We start from the raw sequence: 19,906 nt of genomic DNA on the forward strand, positions 1-19,906 counted from the left end.
TAAAGGTGAAATCGAGAGCATGAGCCGTAGGATTGTTTTGTATCCACGGTTGTAGTGAATCCAGAAAATATCTTGGCAAAAAGTGGCATATGCCCTCGTAGATATGTGAAATCCTTTGGAGAACTCCCATTGGCCCAGGACACGTGGACAGTGAGCTGGCCACATGGATGATGACAGTAGCTTGAATCGCCACCGTCGCCGGTAATATCTGCGCTTTTTCCACGCAAAAAGCCGTCGAAATATCTCTGTCCGTACGAGACTACCGTACAATTTTGGCAGTGGCCAATTGGAACGAGTTTGTTGATCCTTCTCTCTCACTCATCTCTCTCCATTCTCTCTTCTCTAGCTTGGCACTGGCGGCCATCGATCGATCTTCCTCCGTACCTCTGGTGCCGCCCATCGATCCAATTTCCATAGGGCAAAGATCCGCGCTCGCGCGCTGATCAATCTTGTGATGGTCCGCCCTTGAGATCGAGTCGAATTCGTCCGATGACGAGCAAGGGGAGCTCGAGGGAAGGGCGGGGAGAGAGCAGCCGTAGCAGCCATAGCAATCACCACGGCAAGGGGCAGAGTAGGGCAAATGCCGCGGTAGCAGAGCCCTTGTTCCCCAGGGTTCACGTTAGCGACACCAGGAATGGCCCCAAAGCGCCGCCTCGCAACAAAATGGCGCTCTACGAGCAGCTCACGGTTCCATCGCAGCATTTTCTCCAAAGGCAAGCCTCCGGATCGGTGTGGCCGCCCATGAATCCAGCCTACGCTTCCCAGGTACTCCCAAAATCTCGTTTTTCTCGTGAATTTGGCTGGAAGGTTTTGTTCTATTTTGGATTTGGCTGAAGCTTTGTTTGCTTTCTCGATTTCTTGCTTGGTTTCGGGAAGTTTTTGTTTGCTTTCGCGGTTTCTTTCTTGGTTTCGTGAATTTGGCTGTAAGCTTTTGTTTGCTTGTGATCTAGCTAGGCTGCTAGGAAGAAAAAAAAACTGAGAAGTATGAAAGGTGATGGCTAGAAGCTGATTTTCTGGTCATGACTTTGCAGGGAGCACGTATTTAAGATAAATCGTTTGGATCTCTTGCAGTATGCACCATTTGCCAGCAATTGCTTCACACCATGCTTCGTTCCTCCGGGGCTGTCATTCCACCACCATGCCAGCTCCACGGATGGAGGAACAGCGTCTCAATCCATGGGGGCGCCGCTCGGCAGCCAAAAGAGCATGGTCATGGACTCGGAAGTCGACAAGGAGCTGCAAAGAGTTCCTCGAGTCGTGGACGAGAACAATCCAGTTGGAGGTGGTGGAAATGCTGCTACTCCTACTACCCCCTGTGCTGCTCGACCAGTTCCCTGCGCAAAATCTTCGTCCCAACAACAACAACAACATCCATGCGCAAAATCTTCGTCCCAACAACAACAACAACAACATCCAAGCGCAAATACCATCGCTGCCGCCACCGCTAACGTCGTGAACACCACTATGGCCAACGCCACCCTCGCCAACGTGAACAAGAGGGTGAGGAACGAGGACGATTTTGCCGTGCCGACTTACTGCTTCCCGAAAGATGGCAAGGGGGTGGAAGCTGGCAGTGGTAGCAAGCAGCAGCAGCAGCAGCATAGCAACACGAGGAGTGAGATGAATGCGAGCAAGAGCTCGGCAGCTGAGATCGTGGAGAGGACTGTGCCATCTTCGGCTGGAGTTTCTTCTTCTCCAGCTGCTGTTGCCGGTGTTACTGCTGCCGCTGGTGGTGGTGGTGGTGCTGCTACTGCTGCTCCGGGCGTGATTTCTCCGCACAAAGGTCATACGGAACACATATCCTCGAGCAATATCTGCGAGAGTGCTGCAGGCTCGGACAACCAGAGCGACGATTTCTTCCAGTCACTGCACGAGGAGCAAGTGAGCGGCGATGGGGATTCCAACGCTTCCATCGTCGACCCGTTCGGCAAGATCGCGGCGAGGGACGTTGTTGGAGCCGTCGGGGAGAAGGAGTTTTGGAAGACGCGCAAGACGATCTTAAGGTAAAAAAAGTCTTTTTTCTAGTCTAGATGTTGAGAACTTCATTCACACGCAGGCAGCAAAGGATATTTGAAACGCAGGTTTTTGAGCTCCATCGTGTTGTCAAGGTAAACAGAGCACCAATTTTCTCTTCTTTCATTGCTCTTTGTACAAAAGGTGGTGTTTTTTAAGCCGTTTTTCTCGCAGGTGCAACACTTGCTAGCCGAGTCTCCAAAACTCTTGCTAGAGCCCGATCACGCCAGGTTCCATCTAGCCCAACCTCTGCGGATCACGCACGAGATTGCTACGCCGGCGGAGGAACGCCTGTTAGCTCATCCTCCAGTAGCAGTCAGAGGATCTAACAAAGATCAAACAACAAACTTCACCACCGCTCAAGCCTCGAAGCCGCCCTACAATCCCAAGGACCAACACCGCCAGCAAAGATCATACTCCACAGCACCAGCGGATATCTCTCCTCGAGAAGCTCCTCCACCACCACCAGCTGTAACAGCAACACTCATAAACACATGCTCGAGCTCTCCAGCGCCGCCGCCGCCGCCGCCGCAGATGAACTCGAGCTCCACCACCACCACCCAAGGCATGACTTATCAAACGTTCCCGGGGGCCGCGAACTCCTGGGGGTTCGCCACCTTCCCGGCTGGCAACCAGTGGGCGATGCTCCCACCCTCCTGCCAGCCTTACGTCTTCCAGCCGCCGCCAAACGCCGCTCAAATGCTACCGGGTTACGGTGCCGCATACCAGCCAGTCTTCCACAACGGTGCAGGAAGCTACGAGTTATTCCCGATGGTTCCACGCCCGCCAAGGATGCAAACCGCCGAGATGCAGCCCGTCTACTGGCAGCAGCCCATGTACCCGAGCGTCCACTCCTCCGGCTGGTACGCTTTTCCTCCGCAGTTCTTCGACTCCTCCTCGGTACAAACACCGCAACCTTCAAAGCTTCCAAAGTCGGCGAACTCGACGGTCATGTCCCCGATGGATCTCCAGCAAGAGCAGCGGCAGCAGCGGCAGCAGCAGCAGCAGTATCAGCAGCAGCAGCAGCAGCCAAAGTTCCCCGGCTCGACGCACAACAGTGACATGTCCTCCATAGCTCAGAGCTCCGACTACCATCACTTCCAGCAGCAGGAGCAGCAGGAGAAGAGAGGGCCCGAAATGACACAAAGGTGGATTGAAGGCGAGCACCAGCAGCACGGGGTGAGTTACTCGCTGCCTTTCTCGTACGTTCCTCCATCGGAGAGGCACGAACAGCAGCAGCAACAGGGTGGTGGGGGTGGAGCAGGATTTAATGGAAACAATGGGGCCATGAAAGTTGTACCTCGGGCTGTAATGGCCACGCCCGAATCAGCAGCTGGGATTCTCAAGTCAATCCAGCGAGAGCGACGCTGAAGAAGAGTAAGAAATCCAGAAATGTAATGTAAAGAAGCAGCAGCTTAGAAGCTGGAGGACAGCTGAAGAACAGCTCTCATAAGTAATCTTTTCTTTTTAAAATCTTGGTGTTTTTTTTTTCTATGTGCTGATCTTGTTGTCCTGTGGCAGTGGATAAATGGAAGCAGCAGCCAACATGGTGTAACTTTGTTTTTTGTATGCATCTTTTGTTTTACTAAAGAAAAGAGATTTTTAGGGGTGACTATACCACCTACAGACAGCTCCAGAAGGGACATCATGCAACATGATCCTTGCAAGAACTCCTCTCTGTTTTTTTTTCTTCCTTTTTTCTCTCTCTCTCTCTGACTGCTTTTCTTTTTTTCTCTTTTTTTTTCCTCTCTGACTGCTTTCTTTTTTCTCCTTTTTTTTTTTTTTTGAGCTTGGTAATTCACCTAACAGTCATGTGAAGTGTACAGTGGCTCAGAACCTTAAAAATCCTAAGAAGAATGTTGTGTGAAATCCTTCTATGGTTGATAATATTGGATGTGAGCTTCTAGAAATGATGTGTTGAAAGTCAAGCATGTCTCTCTGGAAACCTGTATAAAGTCTTGCAAAGATTGGACAAAAAAGGAGCATGTTTGATTCTTGGAGATTTGTAGACAAGTTCTCTTGTAGTTGTAAATATTACCTTTTTACAAAATCAATTTTTTTTTTTTTACTCTGAGAAATAGTTTTTTGGAGTATGCTTTGGTTGTCACAGAGATTCTTTTCTCTTTGTTTTGCAGCAATCACATGAAAACTTCTACAGTCTTGTTTGTAGATCCAGAGAAGAATTTGGAGACTTTTGCTGGGCCAATGCAAGCCGGGACGTGAAGAACTGGCACGAATCCACCGCCGCTTGCCCTGTGATGCAGGGGAGTCGCGGGAGCGCTCCTCGTGAAATTCATGTCCATCGCCAAGGATGGCGATGGTGGGAAGAAGCTGGCAATCGCCCTGTTCTTCCTTTGCTGCTGCTGCTTGCTCTTGGAGTGGTGGTGGTGTTGGTTATGGTGATCGCCAACTTGGGCTTGAGCGGCCCTGGAAGAAGTTGGTACTGGCGATGGCGATGATTCCTTCCTCCCGAAAAAGATGTTTCGGAGAAGATTAGAGCTCGATGACGCTGGCTTTGACGAAGGAGGAGGAGGAGGAGGCGGCGGCGGCGAAATTGGAGGCGTGCTGTGGCTTTTCTTTAACGCCACGAAGAAGAAATCCTTGAATCGCCTCGAGCTTCTCCCCCGGGGAGGATAGGACGACGACTTCTGGGTCGTGGGCGCCTTGCCACTGCCCGAGCTGCTAAAGTAGGGGCTGGGCGGCGCGGATCCCCCCCTTCTCAGCGTGTTGAGATCCTTCACCATGGCCATCCTAGACATGGGCTCCAATGGCAGCATCTTGCCGTCGTAGAAGAGCTCGTCGGCTGGAAATGCGGTGGAATCGGTGCCGCCGCGAGGGGATTTGGGCCGGATGAACTCGAAATCCGCGGGCTGATCGCCGCTACTGCTCGCGATTGGCGCCGCCGCGGCCGCATCGAGCTGGAGCTGCTGGAGTTGCTGGACCTCCTCCTGCCTGGCCAAGAAGCTGGAGAAAGAAACCCTGCGCTGCGATTCCCGGCTCGAAATATCCACGAATTCCTCCCCACCATGGCGCAATCGCGGCGTACCGGTGTCGTGCTCCGGGATCTGTATGAGCGCCATCGCCGAGCTCGCGCGATCGATTGCCGATATTGTGGATCTCTCTCCTCTCTCCTCTCTCTCTCTCTCTCGACGCGCTCGATCACGCTGTAGAAAAACCTAGGTAAAGAGCAAGAGTGATATTGTCTACTATGGGCCTTTTAAGAAAATGGACATGGACAGTGGCTTTAGTCACACGTTAGCTGCGATTCCAAGAGCTTCGTCACGACATCGCCCGGAAGGTTCCAGTCGAGGGACGTCGTTGGTTCGATCCAGGTCGTGGGCGTGGCCACGCGGCGCTCTGGTATTTTGACTCGTGGCAGAGCCTCGGCCGTTGGTTTGACGCTTTTTTTCCTCTTTGTCATTTTCGATGTGATCACGGACAATCCAGATGTGTGTAGTTTAACTGATGTCGTGATTGATATTGAGAGGAAAGGTGGCGAAAAAGCATAGAAAAATTTCTGATACACTGTGGTTGTCAAGATATTTGGTAAGGTTGTTGTGTGAATGGCACAAGAAGTCTCTATAGACACATTGATGAATCCACCCACTGTCAGTCATGGTTGATCCAATCATACACTCGTTATTAAATTTTTGGCCTTTAGACGTAACCCTAATCCTTTGTCGGACTTGACGGCGCCGTTATTTGACGACAGGCTGATTGACTGACGGGCGCTTGTCGCATTCCCGCCGGGGAAAACTTTTGTCCAGCCTGTCAACGGTCAGATTGGAATAAGTCCTTGGCCCGACTTTCCGTCCCGGAAGACCCACCCTCATTCTCCTCCTTTATTGGTGACAAGCGAAGAACGAAGAGAAAAAAGAGGGAGGAGCTCGTGCTCGTGGCGATCGATCGACGCGCGCCAGCGATGGCCGGAGATTTTTGACTCGAAATTCTCTTGCCGGATGAGCGCCACGTCCCGAAAGATAAGTTTTCACGCTCGGATTCTCAGGCAGGGCAGCCATTTCTATCTCCTCGCGTCTGGGATCTAAGATTTCCAAGGCTGGGCGAGGATAGGGTTCTTGGGATTCATGACGAAGGCGAGCTGCTGGACGCATCCGGCCTTCTCCCAGGTCGGAGTATGCGCGGCCTGCCTCAGGGAGCGGCTGGAGCAGCTGTGCATCGAGGAGCACTGCGGCACTCCGCCGCATCGATGCTCCTTCGACAGCAATTCCTCGGTGGCGCCGCCGCCGGAGGAGAATGGGGCGAGTGGCAATCTCGCCTCAATCTCGTCCATGATGGAGGCCGATCGAGCGGAGGCGGATTATCATCGCAATGGCGTCGAGGTACCTGTGGAGCCGCTGCCAAAGTTTGCGTCCTTCTTGCAGAGGACGCATTCTTGGTCGAGCTCTCGGCCGCAAAGGAGTGGGTTTCCAGAGGCGAGGAACTTGGATTTGGGGAAGCCGCGGACGCTGGAGAAGGTTATCAGCGGGAAAGATCTCTACGGGAATCAGTCCTTGCCACCCAGTGGATTTTTGCTCAACGAAGGGAGCTGCAAATTCGACTTCTGCGAGACGCCCAAAGGCCACTACAAGGCTTCTTCGTGGCCGGAGATTGATTCCCGCAAGCAGCAGCAGCAGCAGGGTGATCAGCACCGCATGAGCTCGTGGATCGCGTCTCTGTTTGGAATCCGGAGCAAAGCCAAGGATCCAAAAGACCCGAGAGTGTTCAAGTCAGGGGAGCTCAAGGAGAGGAAGAAGTTTTTCAGAGGTCTCGGCAGGAAGAAGAAGAACTCGGCGTCGTCCGTGGACACGAACGCGAAGCTGGAGCAGGAAGAAGCTTTTGCGAGTGGCGAGCAGCAGCAGCAGCAGCATCAGGCGAATGGAACGAGCCGGGTGATGCCGCTGGCCGGGAACGGCGACTACAACTTCAACCACAAGCCGAGCTTGACGAACATGAGGTCTGTAAATGGAAGACAAAAGCCTCCCAGAGATTCGAGCTGGCCAAAGGCGTGGAGCACTCCACTCCGGAAGTTCATGCACAACAAGGCCGACGTCGACAACGATAGTTTGGGAGACATCGAGGAGAAGAGCTCCTGGAATGCCTCGTCTCCAGCACCGGAAGTGAAGCGCTTCCATCCATCTCCGGCGTTCCCGACGAATTCCTCGTACACGGCCTACTACCGGGACTATGGATCTTCGTGGAGTCTACACTCGAGTCCCATGCCCGGGAGTAAAGCTAGGTGGAATCAGCAGCACCACCGTGCACGGCCTTGGGAGGCGAGCAGGGACAACTTCCACTTGCATTCCTCGTCGCCGTTTCATGCGGCTGGCAGCAACACTTGGAACTTCTACTTGACACCATTGAGACCCGTGAGAAGCACGACTTCCCGGCACAGGACGTGATGGATCAGCAGAGCGGAAAGAGAGAAAAAAAGAGCCGCTTGGTGGATGCGTCGCGTTCCTCGTCGACTTGGGATCTTTGAGAGGTATGAAAAGTCAAGCTTGCTTTCGTTTTTTCGTGCGAATGCTTAGCATGTAAAGCTGGTGAATGGCAGTGTGTCAGCAGAGGAGCGGCGATACATATTTTGCCAAAGCCAACAGCAGCTCGTAACTACAAAGCAGAGGCAGTAATGGTGCTCAGTGCTCGTCCGCTGGCCGGGCCGGGAAGAACGAAAAGAAGGGATCGAAAAAGGATGCTATCAGGACAAAGCCATGGGCCCGGTCAGTGTGATGGATAAAGGCTTTGGCAGCGTGTAAAGTGTAGCAGCAACAACACCACCACCAGCAACAGTAGCAGCAACAGCAGAAGCAGCAGGAATTATCAATGCGGGTCGGGTTAGAGCGAGCGAAGCCATCAATCAATCAGCGCTGGTACGCCCTCCTGGCCGAGATGCCGAAGAAGAAAAGTCCATGCTGAGCTGAGCTGAGCCATGGTGGTACTAGCACTGCCTGGGATACTACGGATCGTTCGACAAAGCGCACAGCACTACTGCTACTGGTCCAAGAAAAAAGAAGACAAGGGAAGCACGGCATTGGTTGGAATCTGATGCACAAGGTTTGGGTGGAGCAGCACAGCACGGCTTGCAGATATTTTTTGGGATTCTGGGAGAGAGGTGTTCTAGTGTCAGTCGGGCAGGCAGGCGGTAAGAACACGAAGAACACGACCCATTCTTTTCTTCTTCGTTTTAGTGAGGCCGGGCTTTTCGTTTTCGATCGATCGATGTTGGTGGGCTTGTTGGTGGTGGCATGATCGTCGTCTTGGTCGACTTTGGTGGGATGTGACTTTCTCGATCTCACTCCATCTCTCTCACAGTGACACTGTGCCAAAGCAAAGAAAATGCTAAAATTTCATTCATTCAAACGAAGACCATGACGAGGAAAAGTGGAAAAGAAAGAGGAGCGTGAAAGCGAAGGGATTGCCTTGGAAGCGAGGAAATCAATTCGCCAGGGGACAAGGACAACTCCAGAAGCATATTCCCTTAATTTAAACTAGCAGCATTTTCGGTTCTGTTAGTGCCCTAAAAGCACCCCGTTTAAACCAGTAGCGTATTCGGTTCTGTTACTGGTGCCCCAAAAGCACCCCGTTTAAACTGGTAGTATATTCGGTTCGGTTAAATGCACAGCATAGCATATTCGGCATTTTAAACTTGGGTCCCGCCGAAAAAGTAAAGGAGTCTCGATCTTTGGCTGTGAGCCGTCGATTCGTCACGTTCCCCGCCAAAAGCGCCACGTGCGAGCGATGGATGGGGCGGGGATGGACGGCATGGATGCGCGGCTTTCGTGGCTTGGAGTGGCCCCGCCCACATTGTGGGAGAGAGAAGAGAAGGAGAGAGACGCGCTGGCGCTGGTGCTGGCTAGGGCAGAGGAGCAATGCGTCCGCTGGAGCGTCACGACGGCGATAGCGACAGTGGAGAGGGGGAGATGTTGCTGTAGGGAGCGACGCCATATCGATCGATTCTTCTGGCGCGCCATCGCCATGGCCGGCAGCAGCACTGGAATTCTTCGCGGATTTCCAAGTCGCCGGGAGACGTCATGCGATTCCAACTGATCCTGCGCCTTCGTCACCGATCCAAGTAAGTGATCGTGAGAGATCGCGAGAATTTCTTCCTTTCTCTCGAGCTCGAGCTCGAGCGTAATATTTTGATCCAGGGATGAGGAGGAAGACGCACGCTCGATGGAGGGTTGGAGCTCTAGTTGTGATAGCGGCGCTGGTAGTCTTTCTCGTGTGGCTGAAATCTCGTGTCGCCTCGTCGATCCGTCGCCAGGAAGAAGCCGCCGATCCGTCGGGATTTCCGGGTTTCTCCGTGGAGATCAAACCGAAGCTGGCGTTTCTTTTTCTCGCCCGGAATCGAATGCCCCTTGACTTCCTGTGGCAGCGCTTCTTCGAGGTGAGAAATTCGTGAATTCGAGCGATGAAACGCTCGGTTCTAACACTTTTTTTTTCTTGTTCTTCTCTTTGCAGGGTGCCAAAGACCACGAGTTTAGTGTCTATATACACGCGAGGCCAGGGTTTGTGTACAATAAAGAAACAACTGATTGCATTTACTTCTACAATCGACAGTTGCCAAATAGCATTCTGGTACGATCGATCCACATTCTTGTCACGATCTTTATCTCTTCTTTGGTTTGTTCTCGCAGGTTGAATGGGGTGAAGCAAGCATGATAGAGGCGGAGCGTTTATTGCTTGCCAAGGCTTTCGAAGACAGCAGCAACGAAAGATTTCTGTTGTTATCCGAGAGGTATGGCGTAGATTTTTCGGTATCCAGAGAAGCTTACTTGGATTTTACAGTTGCGTACCCTTGTACAGTTTTACGTTCATATACGAGTATTTGATGGCTTCACCTAAAAGTTTTGTAGACAGGTGAGCCACCAAACTTTTTCCATTTTCCGCTGACAAACGGTGTTGTTGTGCCCGTCTGTGATGCCCAGTTTTAGAGACCGAAAGGAAAACAGATACAACCCCGTGATGGCTCCAGTCATCTCAAGAGCGAACTGGAGAAAGGGATCACAGGTTCGTCCGTAGATATTCGAGATGCTTTGGTAACACCATGTTTGGATGCCAGTGGTTTGTGCTTCTTCGCAAGCATGCGGAGGCAGTAGCCCGTGATCAGGAAATCTTTCTCCGTTTTCGCGACCATTGCAAGGTTTGTTCATAGCTCCGTTGTTACATTAGTGTGACTCAGATGATTAACTTTGCAGAGAGGTGCATTGCCGGAGTTTTGGAGGGAATACAGTGTGGTAAAGCACAGCTTTCCAAGTTCTTTGCTTTTGTAGAGTTAATTGGTTTGTTTGTTTTGGCAGAGTGCATACAGGCAGTCAGGAAGGAACTGTGTGCCGGATGAGCATTACATCCAAACTGTTCTTTCGGTAAACTTACCTTCTTTACGATTTGCGTGCCAGTCCTAATCCATTTGTCTTGCTGGTTGTTACTGTAGATTAAAGGTTTCGACGACGAACTTGAGCGTCGATCCTTGACATATAGCCTTTGGAAGTACGCTGGTCGGCGGAGGGAGCGTCAAGGATGGCATCCAGTCACCTTCTCGGATGCATCGATGAAGCTAGTCCGGGAGATCCAGGTCAGTATCTTCCCTCTAAACTCCACTCACAGATATTAGATATCACCATAGCTGAGATTGGATTCGCCTCGTCCAGGCCATTGACAACATCAAATTCGAGACTGAGGGGCGAGTGGAATGGTGCAGTGTGGCTGGCGATCCTCGGGCGTGCTTCTTGTTTGGACGCAAGTTTACCAAAGCCGCTGGGCTGAAGCTCTTGAACATGGTAAGTGGATCAAATTTTTGACTCTTTTTTCCCTCTAAGTTTGGCGAGGTGAAAATGTTCTACAGACTTTAGCCGATGATCCTGACAGCATGCATTTATACCACGATAAAACACGGAAGAAATTACCACTGGTGCAATCGTCGTGATGCACGGAGGAAAAGTTAGAAAAGAAAATTCAATGAAAATGTGATTACTGTTGATCCCTGTCTTAACAACATGGAATATCCTGAGCGAACGGCCACGATGTGAAGGGCGGAATCGACGGCTCTTAAGGCACTAGAGACCATAGTGAGTTCCAACGTTTGATTGTGACGCTGCGCGGCGAGAGGGGGGAAGAGAGTTGTTCTCTTTCTTGTTGATCTTATTTGATCTTCCTTTCTCCGAAAAATTCCTTGGCGATCCGCTGAGAGATTTATTTCGGCGCTGGGTTTCGATGAGAGGCGCTGTCCAGAGCAGTGGCGGCGTGCTGGGCACGGCTCGAAAGAATTTGTGGAGTTTTCTCAGCCTCCGGAGAAACCAGCAAGTGAGTTTGTCTTTGATTCTTTCAAGGAATGAAGTGGGATTTGCTTGGCAGACAGTTCTTGAGCAAGAGGTATCGTCCCTCAAGGACGAAATCCATGGCGTAGAAATCCGCGAATCCACGCTTCAAGTCAGGTACCTAGTTCCTTTTCTCACGTCTCGTCGTTGCAACGTTTTCTTTCTCTTTTGGTTTTTCCATTTGCGCTCCGTGTAAAGACTAGATCATTTGGATTCATTGCTGAGATCGGCTGAGATCGCTTGCTACTTGTTCACTCGATTGGTAATTGAAAATCTCAAAGTTTTTTCTTTCTTGGTTTCTCTCTTCTTTTTTTTTTTCTTTTTTTTCTTTTTTTGTGTTCTTCGACTGAATGGATGACGAACTTCCATGCTAGGTGCTGCCAGAGATGGGCACCGCTGCCTGGAGAAGAAGCTCCTCCGCTCGACGACTCGGACGTGAATGACTGGGTGCAAAGATTTCTCGTCTTCCAAAACTCCACCATCGGATTCTACCTCCGAGCAACCGGTAATAAAGTTGTGATCGCTTTGTACAAACGAAGAGCTCGTTCGAAACGTGGTGTTCTTCCCAGACTTGAGGCCCCAAGTTACGATCCAGATGCACGATATCGTGGAAGCAGGAAAGATTCCAGCTGACAAGCACCATACAGGCGATAAAAGCTGGTTTGCGTTTCATGTCACAACGTGCTATGGGCTCCGCCTCGAGTGTTCCACATTACACGAGCACCAGGTATTCATTCATTCACTCGTCTCTTTCTCGAAAATTCTTCCATCATCACCACCCAAAAAAAATCCTCTCGTTTTTTTTTTCTTCCTTTTCTTGTGTCTGCTATTTCAGCTGGACGCTTGGTTGCGAGCGCTCGCAAGTTTGAGCGATGATCAGCCAATATCAAACGAAGAACATCAAGGATCATTGAATGGCAAGTTTCCTGAATTGTGACACGAGATGTTCCTATATATTTTTGTTTTTGTGAACCTTTACACTTGTGAGCCCATGACGAAACAAAATAAAAAGAAGAATATCTATTGAAGGAATCTTAGAGCGTCGGTGCAAGGCAACAAAGTCTTCTAAAAAATTCTCTTCTCATTTAAATCGATGAATAGACAGTGTTTGGTTTCTCTTAGGATAAAATGATCAGCATTTTTTATAAACTTCCTTGTCCAAAACTGTTGCAAGTTTCTGATCAATCAGCTACTGCTTTTCCTCCAGACCAATTCCCAATCTCTGTTAGTACCTCATCGTCATCCTGGGAATAAGAAAAACTTGCCTTGTCACCACGGCCACGCAGGCCACGCTCATTGTCAACGTCTTCTCTTCCTCTCACTGGCGTAACGTTTTCCTTCGTCTTGCGAGTAAAAGGACAGTATGGACTTCCCTTCTTGCGGCACTTGTGGCATTTAAACGCGTCAACTCGAGCAATGTTGCTCGAGGTGATACCAACAGCTCTACCATGGAACCACTCTAGCAAAAGGAAGGAGAAAGAAACCATCGTCAGTAAAGCTAGGACGAGAAATAGCTTGGGAGAGTACCTTGGCAGTGTTCACAGCCGATATACAAGAGCTTTGCGTCGTATGGTTGCTCGCAAATCGCACAGCGAAGGCCTCCCCCATCGAGCTTTTGGCCGGGATACACCACCATGTCGCGCCTGAAAGTGAGCTTCTTGTCCAGTTTCCACCTCACACCGCTACTGTTGCCGGGCCTCTTGGATCGTCTCTTCCGGATCACAGCGGCTCTAAATGCCGGGGCCGTCACGGCCAGTTTCTTCCTTCGGGAGTAAACGAGCAGGACCGGTCTGTCTTTCACTGCTGCTTCTGGCGGAGATTCTTCTGCCGTGTCTAGCAATCTGCGGCTTCTTTTGGTGCTTTGCTTCGTGGTGAAACAGCTCTGGCACAGGCCGGTCTTTCCGCTCAAGCATTGTTTATGAAAGTCACCTATAACACGGTGTCGCAAAATTAAAATCGAAGAGCAAGTACACAGAATAATAGAAAAAGAGAAGGAAAGCGTACCTTGACACTCTTGGCAGCTCACAGTGTCACTGCGTGTCAACATAGAAAATGGAGTCAGCTTATTGACAGTTGGAAAGGAAGTACAGTACCTGGCAGCCAAATCCATATTGCAGTGTTCACACCTGAGTGCCTTCTTCTTGGAATGAAGCCTGTTGAGGATAGCTTTAAGCTTGGTACTCTTTGAAACTCTAGCTCTTTCTCCCTTCCGGACGGCTGCTGGTTTTTTCGGCTGCATGAAGCGGCGCCTTTTTTCCTCGAACTCCCTCACCAAGCACAAAGGTACTTCCGTTTCCGGCAGCCACACACTGTTGGTACTGGCGCTCTCTTCTCCCGCAAGTGCATTCACGAACTTGGAGGCGCAGTTCACAACGTCAGGCTTCAAGGCCTCCGTTAACTCGTCTTCCGTTTTAGACGTCTCAACTCGGTACTTGGTAATATCATCTTCCATAGCTTTCTCCCGTATGATAAATTCTCCGAACGAGGTTTTAACTTCGTCGGGGACCGGGAGTTCGGACCATCTGATTAAAGCATCGAGAGAGCGGACCTGCACAAACTGGGGTCAAGCACGGAAATGTAAATTCCTAAGAGTAGAACCTGTATCGCAAGTTCTGATACACTAAAACTAGCTTCCACCCTCGCGAGCCAAGCACATTGCACGGTTCTACGAGGCAGCTCGAAATAATCATTATATATAAGTCCAGGAACTTTTCTCATGCCACCTGCAGCAAGCAGAAAAATGACGTGATTTTTATAGTGAAAAGCCAAATTGGAAGTTCTAACCTTGCCGACCAGCCCGTTTCAACGCTGCAACCGGAAGAGTTTCCCAGTCCAAAATCCTCCTCACAAGTTTACCACCTCGGCGCCATTGAACACCACAAGTACCCCCGCCAGGAAATATCTTGATAGGATCATCGGCTTGTACTTTCTTTCGACGCCTTCCACCACTTTTCTTCAGCGAGGATACGAAAACATTGCCGTTTACTGTACCCAGCCTGGGGGCGTCCTCGGCACATATCGACCAGTTTCTTGAAAGAGCCAAGGGTCTCAGGCTTGATCCAAGCTGTGCAGCAGCAAACGTAAACTTTCAGTCGATCTACAAATCCTGTACAAAAAATATACTTCACCTCAAGTAACCCCAACTTCACTTGATGAACATGCGCCGCGCAGTCAAGGCGTCTCCGCCAGCGATTTCGTTGGTCGGTGCTTTCCCATAATCCCCCCAGCAAGCCGTACAAGCGATCTTCCATGTACAATACATATGCGATCAAAGCTGGAAGGTGGTTTATGCCTTTCTTGATAAGCCGTAATCCTCCAGTAACAATAGCTGCACCCGCGCAAAGCTTCCCCGCTGCAGTATTGAGGAGGCATCCCTTCTTCCTGCTGAGGTTTTTGCACGCGAAACACCAGCCGCACCTGTCCTTTGCAGTTTCCGCACGCTTCTTCTTCAAACTGGGCCAATAGAACTGTACAGGTGTCCGAGAAAAAGCCTTTATCTGCTCGAAAATCTGAGTTTTCTGGACCGCAGCACGCCTGTTTGTTGATTTCTCGGCCAGGTTGGAGGCTGCCAATGCCGATAGTCCTCCTTGAGAATACTGGTTGACGTAAGAGCTAGCTTCATAGAAACTTTCGTGCATCCCTGTGCATCTGCTCAGTTTTGAGGAGCCAAACGGCTTGTCCGTTGTGACTAGTTCATCTTCTGCGGAGCCGTTGAGGACGCAAATTGTGTCTTGGATCGGACTTAACAAAGCGTCATTCTTCGGGGCCGAGTTCTCGGAAAGGTTCCAGCACTGCATGATGCTTGTTCTTAAGCTAGCAGAAAGAGCTCCAGTTGAATCCAGAAGATCCAAAACGCTCGAGATGTCCCCAGGACCATAGCATACGTAACTGGAGTCAAGACTTGAAGATTCCGATCTGCAATGAATGAAATTAGTAGCTGTAGTCACTGAAAGATGAGAACTTACATAAAGAGATGTTCACACGCTGCAATGTATCTTCGCCCGTAAGTGTCTATACCAAAACACTCGAATCCCCTCACGACTTTCCGAGCCCTGGTTACTTCCGTTGCGATCTTTTGAAGCGTACACTCTGGACAGTACCAGTCTCCTTCAGGAAGAGTACTCTTGGAAACTCCCACGCACCGAGAATGATAAGCAGCAGGACAACCATCACAGCAGATGAGGTTGCCGTCCATCCCGCAAAGCACACAATCATCACTGTTCCAGTCTGATGTGTGTTTCTGTTCTGTCGGTTCTGTTCTGTGTGACGTTGGAGGATCAACCAGCTCGGATGTATCACTCGGGCTACTTTTCCGTGAGCGTCTCGTCTCTCGCTTTGTCGGCTGCTCCAAGTAACTATCTTCGACACTACCCTTCACTAACGGATCCAAATCGCTGTCCCCGTTGCTTCTCTTTGCTAGCTCCGATCTAACCTCATCCGTATCCAGTACACGGTCGCAGAGAAAGCTGAGTATATCTATCTTACTCCCAACCTCCAGCCCGTAGTACTCCCTTCTAAGAATGCCGATGTCTAAAAGCCTCTCCTTCCCTTCGTTTCTATAGTTTCCGTTGACAAGGTAAGCAATCAAGTACGAAGGCCATGCAACTGCGTCAAGCAACGTCCAATCACGGCACCTGCGACAAAACGAAAACTAGACTACGCAAAAAAAAAGTAAGGAAACAAAGCATACCTCAAACAGTTGATTGCTGACTCAATACCATCGCTGGCTAAGCTTTCGAGATGCTGCCTTAGCAGAACAAGTAAACTCAAGTGAATCTGATCGACGAGAGGATTGGCCTCCTTCAGTGTCAAGCAGCAAATAAATTGTTGAAGCGAAAACGGGCTCAGGAAGATCACCCAGCTGAACGACCGGAGAAAGGTGAAAGCCGAAAAGAGATGAAAAACAGACTCTGTCGGGATGTTTAAGTTCACTGAACTTGGCGGCAACGCGGGAACGTTTAAGTCCGTTTCCTCCGTCTTGTGGCACTCTACTTCCTCTCTAGCAGCAGGACCCCCGTCAACTTTAACCCTGTCCATCAATTGCTCTTTCTGTTTTCTCTCAGCACCGTCGTCAACTTTAATCCTGTCCATCACTTGCTCTTCCTGTTTTCTCCTTTGCTGGAGTCTCAGCGGATACTCTCTATCAGCTAAGCTTGATTTTCTCCGGTGAGCTACAGGCTTGAGAGGCTTGTTCTTCTCTTCTTCGTCCTTCTCCAAAATTTTGGTTTCTTCTTCTTTAGTTTCCTGTCCTTCCTCCTTCGTTTCTTCCTCTTTCTCGAGCACTTTTTCTTCTTGACGAGGCTTCTTCCTGGGCCTGCCTCTGGGTCTTTTTCCTGGCTCGCTTTCCGGCCGATGCCTCTTCAAAGCCTTGGCAACCTCCCAGGCAACAAGGTCCTTATAATTCATCGCTTGGATAAGCTCCCCATTTGTTCCATTAGCGTCCGCGATTTTCCTCGGACGTCCTCTGGAACGCTTTGGAGGAGCACCACTGTCACTGCCACAATCTACGAGAATTTCCCGAAGCTCATGGAGCTCCACCTCCTCCCTGTCCCCGTCGGCGTACTTCACCCTGAAATATTTGCTCGATTTGTCATAGGCCACCACTGTCCCACCGAAATATCCATGCCCCTGGAAATACTTCCTCACCGATCTTCCCACGAGCTCGGCATTGTCCTCCTCCTCTTCCATGGCCCCGATCGGCAGAAGAAGCTCAAGGATTTCTGTTCCCGCGGCTCAAATCCCGCATTGCCGCCAGTTCTAAGCGCTAGAAACCTAGAAAAATCTGTGACAGCACCTGGCGATTCGGTCGATTAATCGCTTCTCCGCCGGCGCCAAGGGCGCGCCGCGCCTCCCAGCTCGCCAATCTTCGCGATCACAAGCATTAGGTTTTTACGCTTTTCTCCCTTGATCGTCTGTTGCCACGTGGATGACGCTTGGCCGTCCGATCAAGGAGGCGGCAAAACGGAGCCATTGCTATGGCGCATCCTTGATGATCGAAAGCTCTTCGCATTCTCTTTTTCTTATTTAGCGATGGCGCCAGAGATGCGCGTTCTCGTCACTGCCTATTCCTCTCCATCAGGTACGATTTCTCTTTGCCTAGGCACGAAAAAGAGGTTTTTCTCCATGAGTTTGGAGCTCTTATCTCGCAAAACTTTTTTTTCCTATCGTTTCAGAGGAGCAATTAGATGGGTCTCTTGTTCATCCAAATGCTGGTAAGAGCGACATCTAGAACGAAGGTTTCCTCCAAGATTTTAGAACTCACCTCGCGAAAAAACCAATGCAGATGAGCAAATCGATGGGTCTTTTGTTCATCTTCGACACCCGAAGTCTGGTAAGTGTATGACAACTTTTTCGTTTTTTTCCGAGCGCGAAATCTTATATTTGTTCTTTCCAGGGACTAAAGCTTGTTATCTTTTGATAAATGGAACTCTCCAAGAACTCAACTGGTTCAAGCCTCGTTATTCTTCTTGGTTTATCGGAGACTCAGTGTGTGAAGGTTTAAGATCTCGCTTTCAAACTCTCGATTTTCCACTAACTTCTTTCACATCCATTTCAGATGGAAGCTTGTATTTGGGATCGGTGGTCGATCCTCTCTTCATGGTTTTACCGCTGCTGGAAGAGTCACGAATGACAAAGGTAGAGAAAAATGGAGTTCGTGTCTAAAGCTGTTCCGAGAAATTCTCTTTTGCTGCCATTTAGAAAGCTGACGAGGGCGGCTTGTTCAGAACGTTGGAGGACATGATCTACGTTGAAAACTTTCCTTGCTATTCTCGCATCATCCCACTTTTGCCTGGAACACTCGATGCTATCTGTGACTCTCGAGGTATTCCACCAAGTGTTTTATGTTTTTTTTTTTTATTGATCGATTCTCTAGAGCTACAAGAGACGAGGTACTACAGACTGAACGATAACAAGGTTCTGGGATGGCTTTCTTGTAAGGTAAAGATATCTTAAATATTTTGTTGCTTTTTTCTTTGCACGAATCTCTTCTTAAAGCTTTGTTTGTAGGTAGAGCAGACGTCAGAAGCATTAAAACTTCATGGTTTTCAAGGCCTTGAAGATCACGAACTCAGTAAGCACAGTGATTTCTGTTCATTTTCATGGGAGTTTCGTGTGTGTGTGTGTGTGTGTGTGTTTCACCTCAGAGATTTATTCCATTGGATTGCTTGGAGAATACGTGAAAAGCGAGCCTTGGCTGCAGCGGCTTTGCAACCATTTCTCGTGAGTAAAATCTCCTCGTTCGAAACGTTTTTGCTGAAAGAAACTCATTGTTTTTATAATTTGCTCAAAGGGTCGATTTGGAAGCTTGTAGCAAATCGAAGAAAGCATCTATGCCTGGGAGTGTGGTCCCATCACAACCATTTCGCGTAAGCGTTTAGGCCTCGGTCTTTGTTTCTTACATCTAGATTCGACCGACACAACTTAACACCTCACAATTTTTTCTTTCGTTGCACTTTCAGGCCAAGCAAAGCTCCACCTCCAGCAACAAAAAGACGAAGAAAGTACCAGCGGCTAGCGCAGGAACCTCTAAGATCACAAGCTTTTTCGCAAGGCCGCGCTAGAGATCGATTGAAGGATTTGTAAAAGAGTAAAATGATACAATTGTAATGTCAGGTGACAGACAAGTTAAGTTTTTCATACAGACAATGTAGATTTTTCTCGTCCGTCTTCTTGTATGATGTAATGCTACAACTGTCTGTTTTCTTATATGGTGTATTGTGATCATACCAAAACTCGTAGTACCAAATGGTGCCCCATGGGGGGCATTCCCTAGGCATCAAACAACTGACTCAAAACTGGAATGGACAAGGGGAATCTGACTGTTTAATTAAAACAAAGCATTACAATGGTCCTTGTGGATGTTGATGCAATGTGATTTCTGCGCAATGGTGTAAATGTTAAAGTGAAGAAATTCAACCAAGCGTGGATAAGTAGCAGGAGTAACTATGACTCTCTTAAAGTAACTAAATGCCTCATCATCTAATTAGTAATGTCCATATGTCAAGCACTTGATATGTCCAACACCTAATATGTTTAGGCCCTAGATATGTTGGCCCCTTCCTTTGAAGCAACATTTCATATCATATGACAGAACATCAGTGGTGATCTTTTAGTCCCACATAAATCTAAGCATGTTCGACACAATGCAACTCTGCACCCATTTATATCGGCATTACGGGCTAGTTCGGCCGAGCTGGTTTTGATGATGCTATCATCTGATCTTCCTGAGGAGATGATAGAATTGGCCGAAAAAGTTGCGACGCTCATCCTCTTACAGAGAGACCACTGGCACCACTACAAAGATAGCTCAGCTGCAAAATACATTTCTCCTGCTGCCACCACTCTTCACGCGCAGCATGCCAGGGTCGTGGCTCACTCGACTATGGATAAACCATCCCAGGTTTACCTAGACGTTATACCGAATTCGGCGGACGTTCTTCATTTGCGGAGTTTTGGCAGATACCCAAGACATCGAAATCAGATCATTAAAAGACGAGACAATGGGCGTGGAGGTTTTGCAACACCTCCACGCAACTTACGATCCAGAACCAGTGATAGTCCACTTATCCCCTTCATTG

The 19,906-nt window shown here is 49.4% G+C and overlaps 7 protein-coding genes across 12 annotated transcripts; 5 read left to right on the forward strand and 2 right to left on the reverse strand.

Moving 5' to 3' along the window:
* Positions 1 to 303: 303 nt before the first annotated feature.
* On the forward strand, positions 304 to 3,639 carry LOC9653621 (alpha-protein kinase 1). 3 transcript variants are annotated; one of them, XR_002993347.1, is made up of 5 exons: positions 304 to 765; positions 1,072 to 2,003; positions 2,057 to 2,108; positions 2,188 to 3,466; positions 3,535 to 3,639. XR_002993347.1 is itself a non-coding variant. In XM_024683498.1 (4 exons), the coding sequence occupies exons 1-4, from the start codon at positions 490 to 492 to the stop codon at positions 3,382 to 3,384; spliced, it is 2,457 nt and encodes an 818-aa protein (XP_024539266.1). In that variant the 5' UTR covers positions 304 to 489; the 3' UTR covers positions 3,385 to 3,486. The 3 variants fall into 3 exon arrangements, 2 of the variants coding, with proteins under 2 accessions (XP_024539266.1, XP_024539267.1); XM_024683498.1 differs by lacking the exon at positions 3,535 to 3,639 and having other exon boundaries at positions 2,188 to 3,486; XM_024683499.1 differs by lacking the exon at positions 3,535 to 3,639 and having other exon boundaries at positions 652 to 765; positions 1,032 to 2,003; positions 2,188 to 3,486.
* Positions 3,640 to 3,980: 341 nt separating this feature from the next.
* Positions 3,981 to 5,209, reverse strand: LOC9653622. The gene has a single exon (XM_002978562.2). The coding sequence runs from the start codon at positions 5,091 to 5,093 to the stop codon at positions 4,152 to 4,154; it is 942 nt and encodes a 313-aa protein (XP_002978608.1). The 5' UTR covers positions 5,094 to 5,209; the 3' UTR covers positions 3,981 to 4,151.
* A 637-nt stretch (positions 5,210 to 5,846) lies between these two features.
* Positions 5,847 to 8,517, forward strand: LOC112349239. Its single transcript, XM_024683291.1, has 2 exons — positions 5,847 to 7,495; positions 7,565 to 8,517. The coding sequence occupies exon 1, from the start codon at positions 6,099 to 6,101 to the stop codon at positions 7,410 to 7,412; it is 1,314 nt and encodes a 437-aa protein (XP_024539059.1). The 5' UTR covers positions 5,847 to 6,098; the 3' UTR covers positions 7,413 to 7,495; positions 7,565 to 8,517.
* A 309-nt stretch (positions 8,518 to 8,826) lies between these two features.
* LOC9653762 lies at positions 8,827 to 10,988 on the forward strand. The gene is made up of 12 exons (XM_024683292.1): positions 8,827 to 9,082; positions 9,159 to 9,397; positions 9,472 to 9,588; positions 9,648 to 9,748; positions 9,799 to 9,870; positions 9,939 to 10,020; positions 10,073 to 10,153; positions 10,209 to 10,247; positions 10,311 to 10,376; positions 10,445 to 10,585; positions 10,662 to 10,790; positions 10,856 to 10,988. The coding sequence occupies exons 2-12, from the start codon at positions 9,161 to 9,163 to the stop codon at positions 10,934 to 10,936; spliced, it is 1,146 nt and encodes a 381-aa protein (XP_024539060.1). The 5' UTR covers positions 8,827 to 9,082; positions 9,159 to 9,160; the 3' UTR covers positions 10,937 to 10,988.
* An 80-nt stretch (positions 10,989 to 11,068) lies between these two features.
* On the forward strand, positions 11,069 to 12,359 carry LOC112349240. 2 transcript variants are annotated; one of them, XM_024683295.1, is made up of 6 exons: positions 11,069 to 11,313; positions 11,365 to 11,444; positions 11,526 to 11,589; positions 11,712 to 11,832; positions 11,897 to 12,054; positions 12,163 to 12,359. In XM_024683295.1, the coding sequence occupies exons 1-6, from the start codon at positions 11,224 to 11,226 to the stop codon at positions 12,262 to 12,264; spliced, it is 615 nt and encodes a 204-aa protein (XP_024539063.1). In that variant the 5' UTR covers positions 11,069 to 11,223; the 3' UTR covers positions 12,265 to 12,359. The 2 variants fall into 2 exon arrangements, with proteins under 2 accessions (XP_024539063.1, XP_024539064.1); XM_024683296.1 differs by lacking the exon at positions 11,526 to 11,589 and having other exon boundaries at positions 11,702 to 11,832.
* Positions 12,360 to 12,390: 31 nt separating this feature from the next.
* Positions 12,391 to 17,205, reverse strand: LOC9653623 (DDT domain-containing protein PTM). Of its 2 annotated transcripts, XM_024683290.1 has the most exons (10): positions 16,018 to 17,205; positions 15,293 to 15,961; positions 14,456 to 15,242; positions 14,112 to 14,391; positions 13,926 to 14,050; positions 13,421 to 13,875; positions 13,332 to 13,360; positions 12,855 to 13,256; positions 12,593 to 12,786; positions 12,391 to 12,519 (listed from the first exon to the last, which is right to left on the reverse strand). In XM_024683290.1, the coding sequence occupies exons 1-10, from the start codon at positions 17,013 to 17,015 to the stop codon at positions 12,517 to 12,519; spliced, it is 3,942 nt and encodes a 1,313-aa protein (XP_024539058.1). In that variant the 5' UTR covers positions 17,016 to 17,205; the 3' UTR covers positions 12,391 to 12,516. The 2 variants fall into 2 exon arrangements, with proteins under 2 accessions (XP_024539058.1, XP_024539057.1); XM_024683289.1 differs by having other exon boundaries at positions 12,391 to 12,786.
* Positions 17,206 to 17,224: 19 nt separating this feature from the next.
* LOC9653763 (ribonuclease H2 subunit B) lies at positions 17,225 to 18,991 on the forward strand. 2 transcript variants are annotated; one of them, XM_024683294.1, is made up of 11 exons: positions 17,225 to 17,406; positions 17,501 to 17,539; positions 17,611 to 17,658; positions 17,722 to 17,823; positions 17,884 to 17,963; positions 18,027 to 18,150; positions 18,202 to 18,266; positions 18,336 to 18,399; positions 18,473 to 18,548; positions 18,619 to 18,694; positions 18,788 to 18,991. In XM_024683294.1, the coding sequence occupies exons 1-11, from the start codon at positions 17,358 to 17,360 to the stop codon at positions 18,887 to 18,889; spliced, it is 825 nt and encodes a 274-aa protein (XP_024539062.1). In that variant the 5' UTR covers positions 17,225 to 17,357; the 3' UTR covers positions 18,890 to 18,991. The 2 variants fall into 2 exon arrangements, with proteins under 2 accessions (XP_024539062.1, XP_002978469.2); XM_002978423.2 differs by having other exon boundaries at positions 17,243 to 17,406; positions 18,345 to 18,399.
* Positions 18,992 to 19,906: the final 915 nt, after the last annotated feature.

Source organism: Selaginella moellendorffii, unplaced genomic scaffold (genome assembly GCF_000143415.4).
Source record: "Selaginella moellendorffii unplaced genomic scaffold, v1.0 SELMOscaffold_37, whole genome shotgun sequence".
NCBI classification, from domain to species: Eukaryota; Viridiplantae; Streptophyta; class Lycopodiopsida; order Selaginellales; family Selaginellaceae; genus Selaginella; species Selaginella moellendorffii.

Excerpts from the sequence above, each read along its gene's own strand:
- LOC112349240 (XM_024683295.1), top strand. The coding sequence starts at position 11,224 with ATGAGAGGCGCTGTCCAGAGCAGTGGCGGCGTGCTGGGCACGGCTCGA. Across the intron at positions 11,314-11,364 it reads GCCTCCGGAGAAACCAGCAA|ACAGTTCTTGAGCAAGAGGT; the intron begins GTGAGTTTGTCT and ends TTTGCTTGGCAG. Across the intron at positions 11,833-11,896 it reads ATTCTACCTCCGAGCAACCG|ACTTGAGGCCCCAAGTTACG; the intron begins GTAATAAAGTTG and ends TGTTCTTCCCAG.
- LOC112349239 (XM_024683291.1), top strand. The coding sequence starts at position 6,099 with ATGACGAAGGCGAGCTGCTGGACGCATCCGGCCTTCTCCCAGGTCGGA.
- LOC9653763 (XM_024683294.1), top strand. The coding sequence starts at position 17,358 with ATGGCGCCAGAGATGCGCGTTCTCGTCACTGCCTATTCCTCTCCATCA. Across the intron at positions 17,407-17,500 it reads TGCCTATTCCTCTCCATCAG|AGGAGCAATTAGATGGGTCT; the intron begins GTACGATTTCTC and ends CTATCGTTTCAG. Across the intron at positions 18,267-18,335 it reads TGGGATGGCTTTCTTGTAAG|GTAGAGCAGACGTCAGAAGC; the intron begins GTAAAGATATCT and ends CTTTGTTTGTAG.
- LOC9653622 (XM_002978562.2), bottom strand. The coding sequence starts at position 5,093 with ATGGCGCTCATACAGATCCCGGAGCACGACACCGGTACGCCGCGATTG.
- LOC9653621 (XM_024683498.1), top strand. The coding sequence starts at position 490 with ATGACGAGCAAGGGGAGCTCGAGGGAAGGGCGGGGAGAGAGCAGCCGT. Across the intron at positions 766-1,071 it reads ATCCAGCCTACGCTTCCCAG|TATGCACCATTTGCCAGCAA; the intron begins GTACTCCCAAAA and ends GATCTCTTGCAG. Across the intron at positions 2,109-2,187 it reads AGCTCCATCGTGTTGTCAAG|GTGCAACACTTGCTAGCCGA; the intron begins GTAAACAGAGCA and ends TTTTTCTCGCAG.
- LOC9653762 (XM_024683292.1), top strand. The coding sequence starts at position 9,161 with ATGAGGAGGAAGACGCACGCTCGATGGAGGGTTGGAGCTCTAGTTGTG. Across the intron at positions 10,021-10,072 it reads ACTGGAGAAAGGGATCACAG|TGGTTTGTGCTTCTTCGCAA; the intron begins GTTCGTCCGTAG and ends TTTGGATGCCAG. Across the intron at positions 10,154-10,208 it reads GTTTTCGCGACCATTGCAAG|AGAGGTGCATTGCCGGAGTT; the intron begins GTTTGTTCATAG and ends TTAACTTTGCAG.
- LOC9653623 (XM_024683289.1), bottom strand. The coding sequence starts at position 17,015 with ATGGAAGAGGAGGAGGACAATGCCGAGCTCGTGGGAAGATCGGTGAGG. Across the intron at positions 14,392-14,455 it reads TGAAGTTGGGGTTACTTGAG|CTTGGATCAAGCCTGAGACC; the intron begins GTGAAGTATATT and ends GCTGCTGCACAG. Across the intron at positions 13,361-13,420 it reads AATATGGATTTGGCTGCCAG|TGACACTGTGAGCTGCCAAG; the intron begins GTACTGTACTTC and ends GTTGACACGCAG.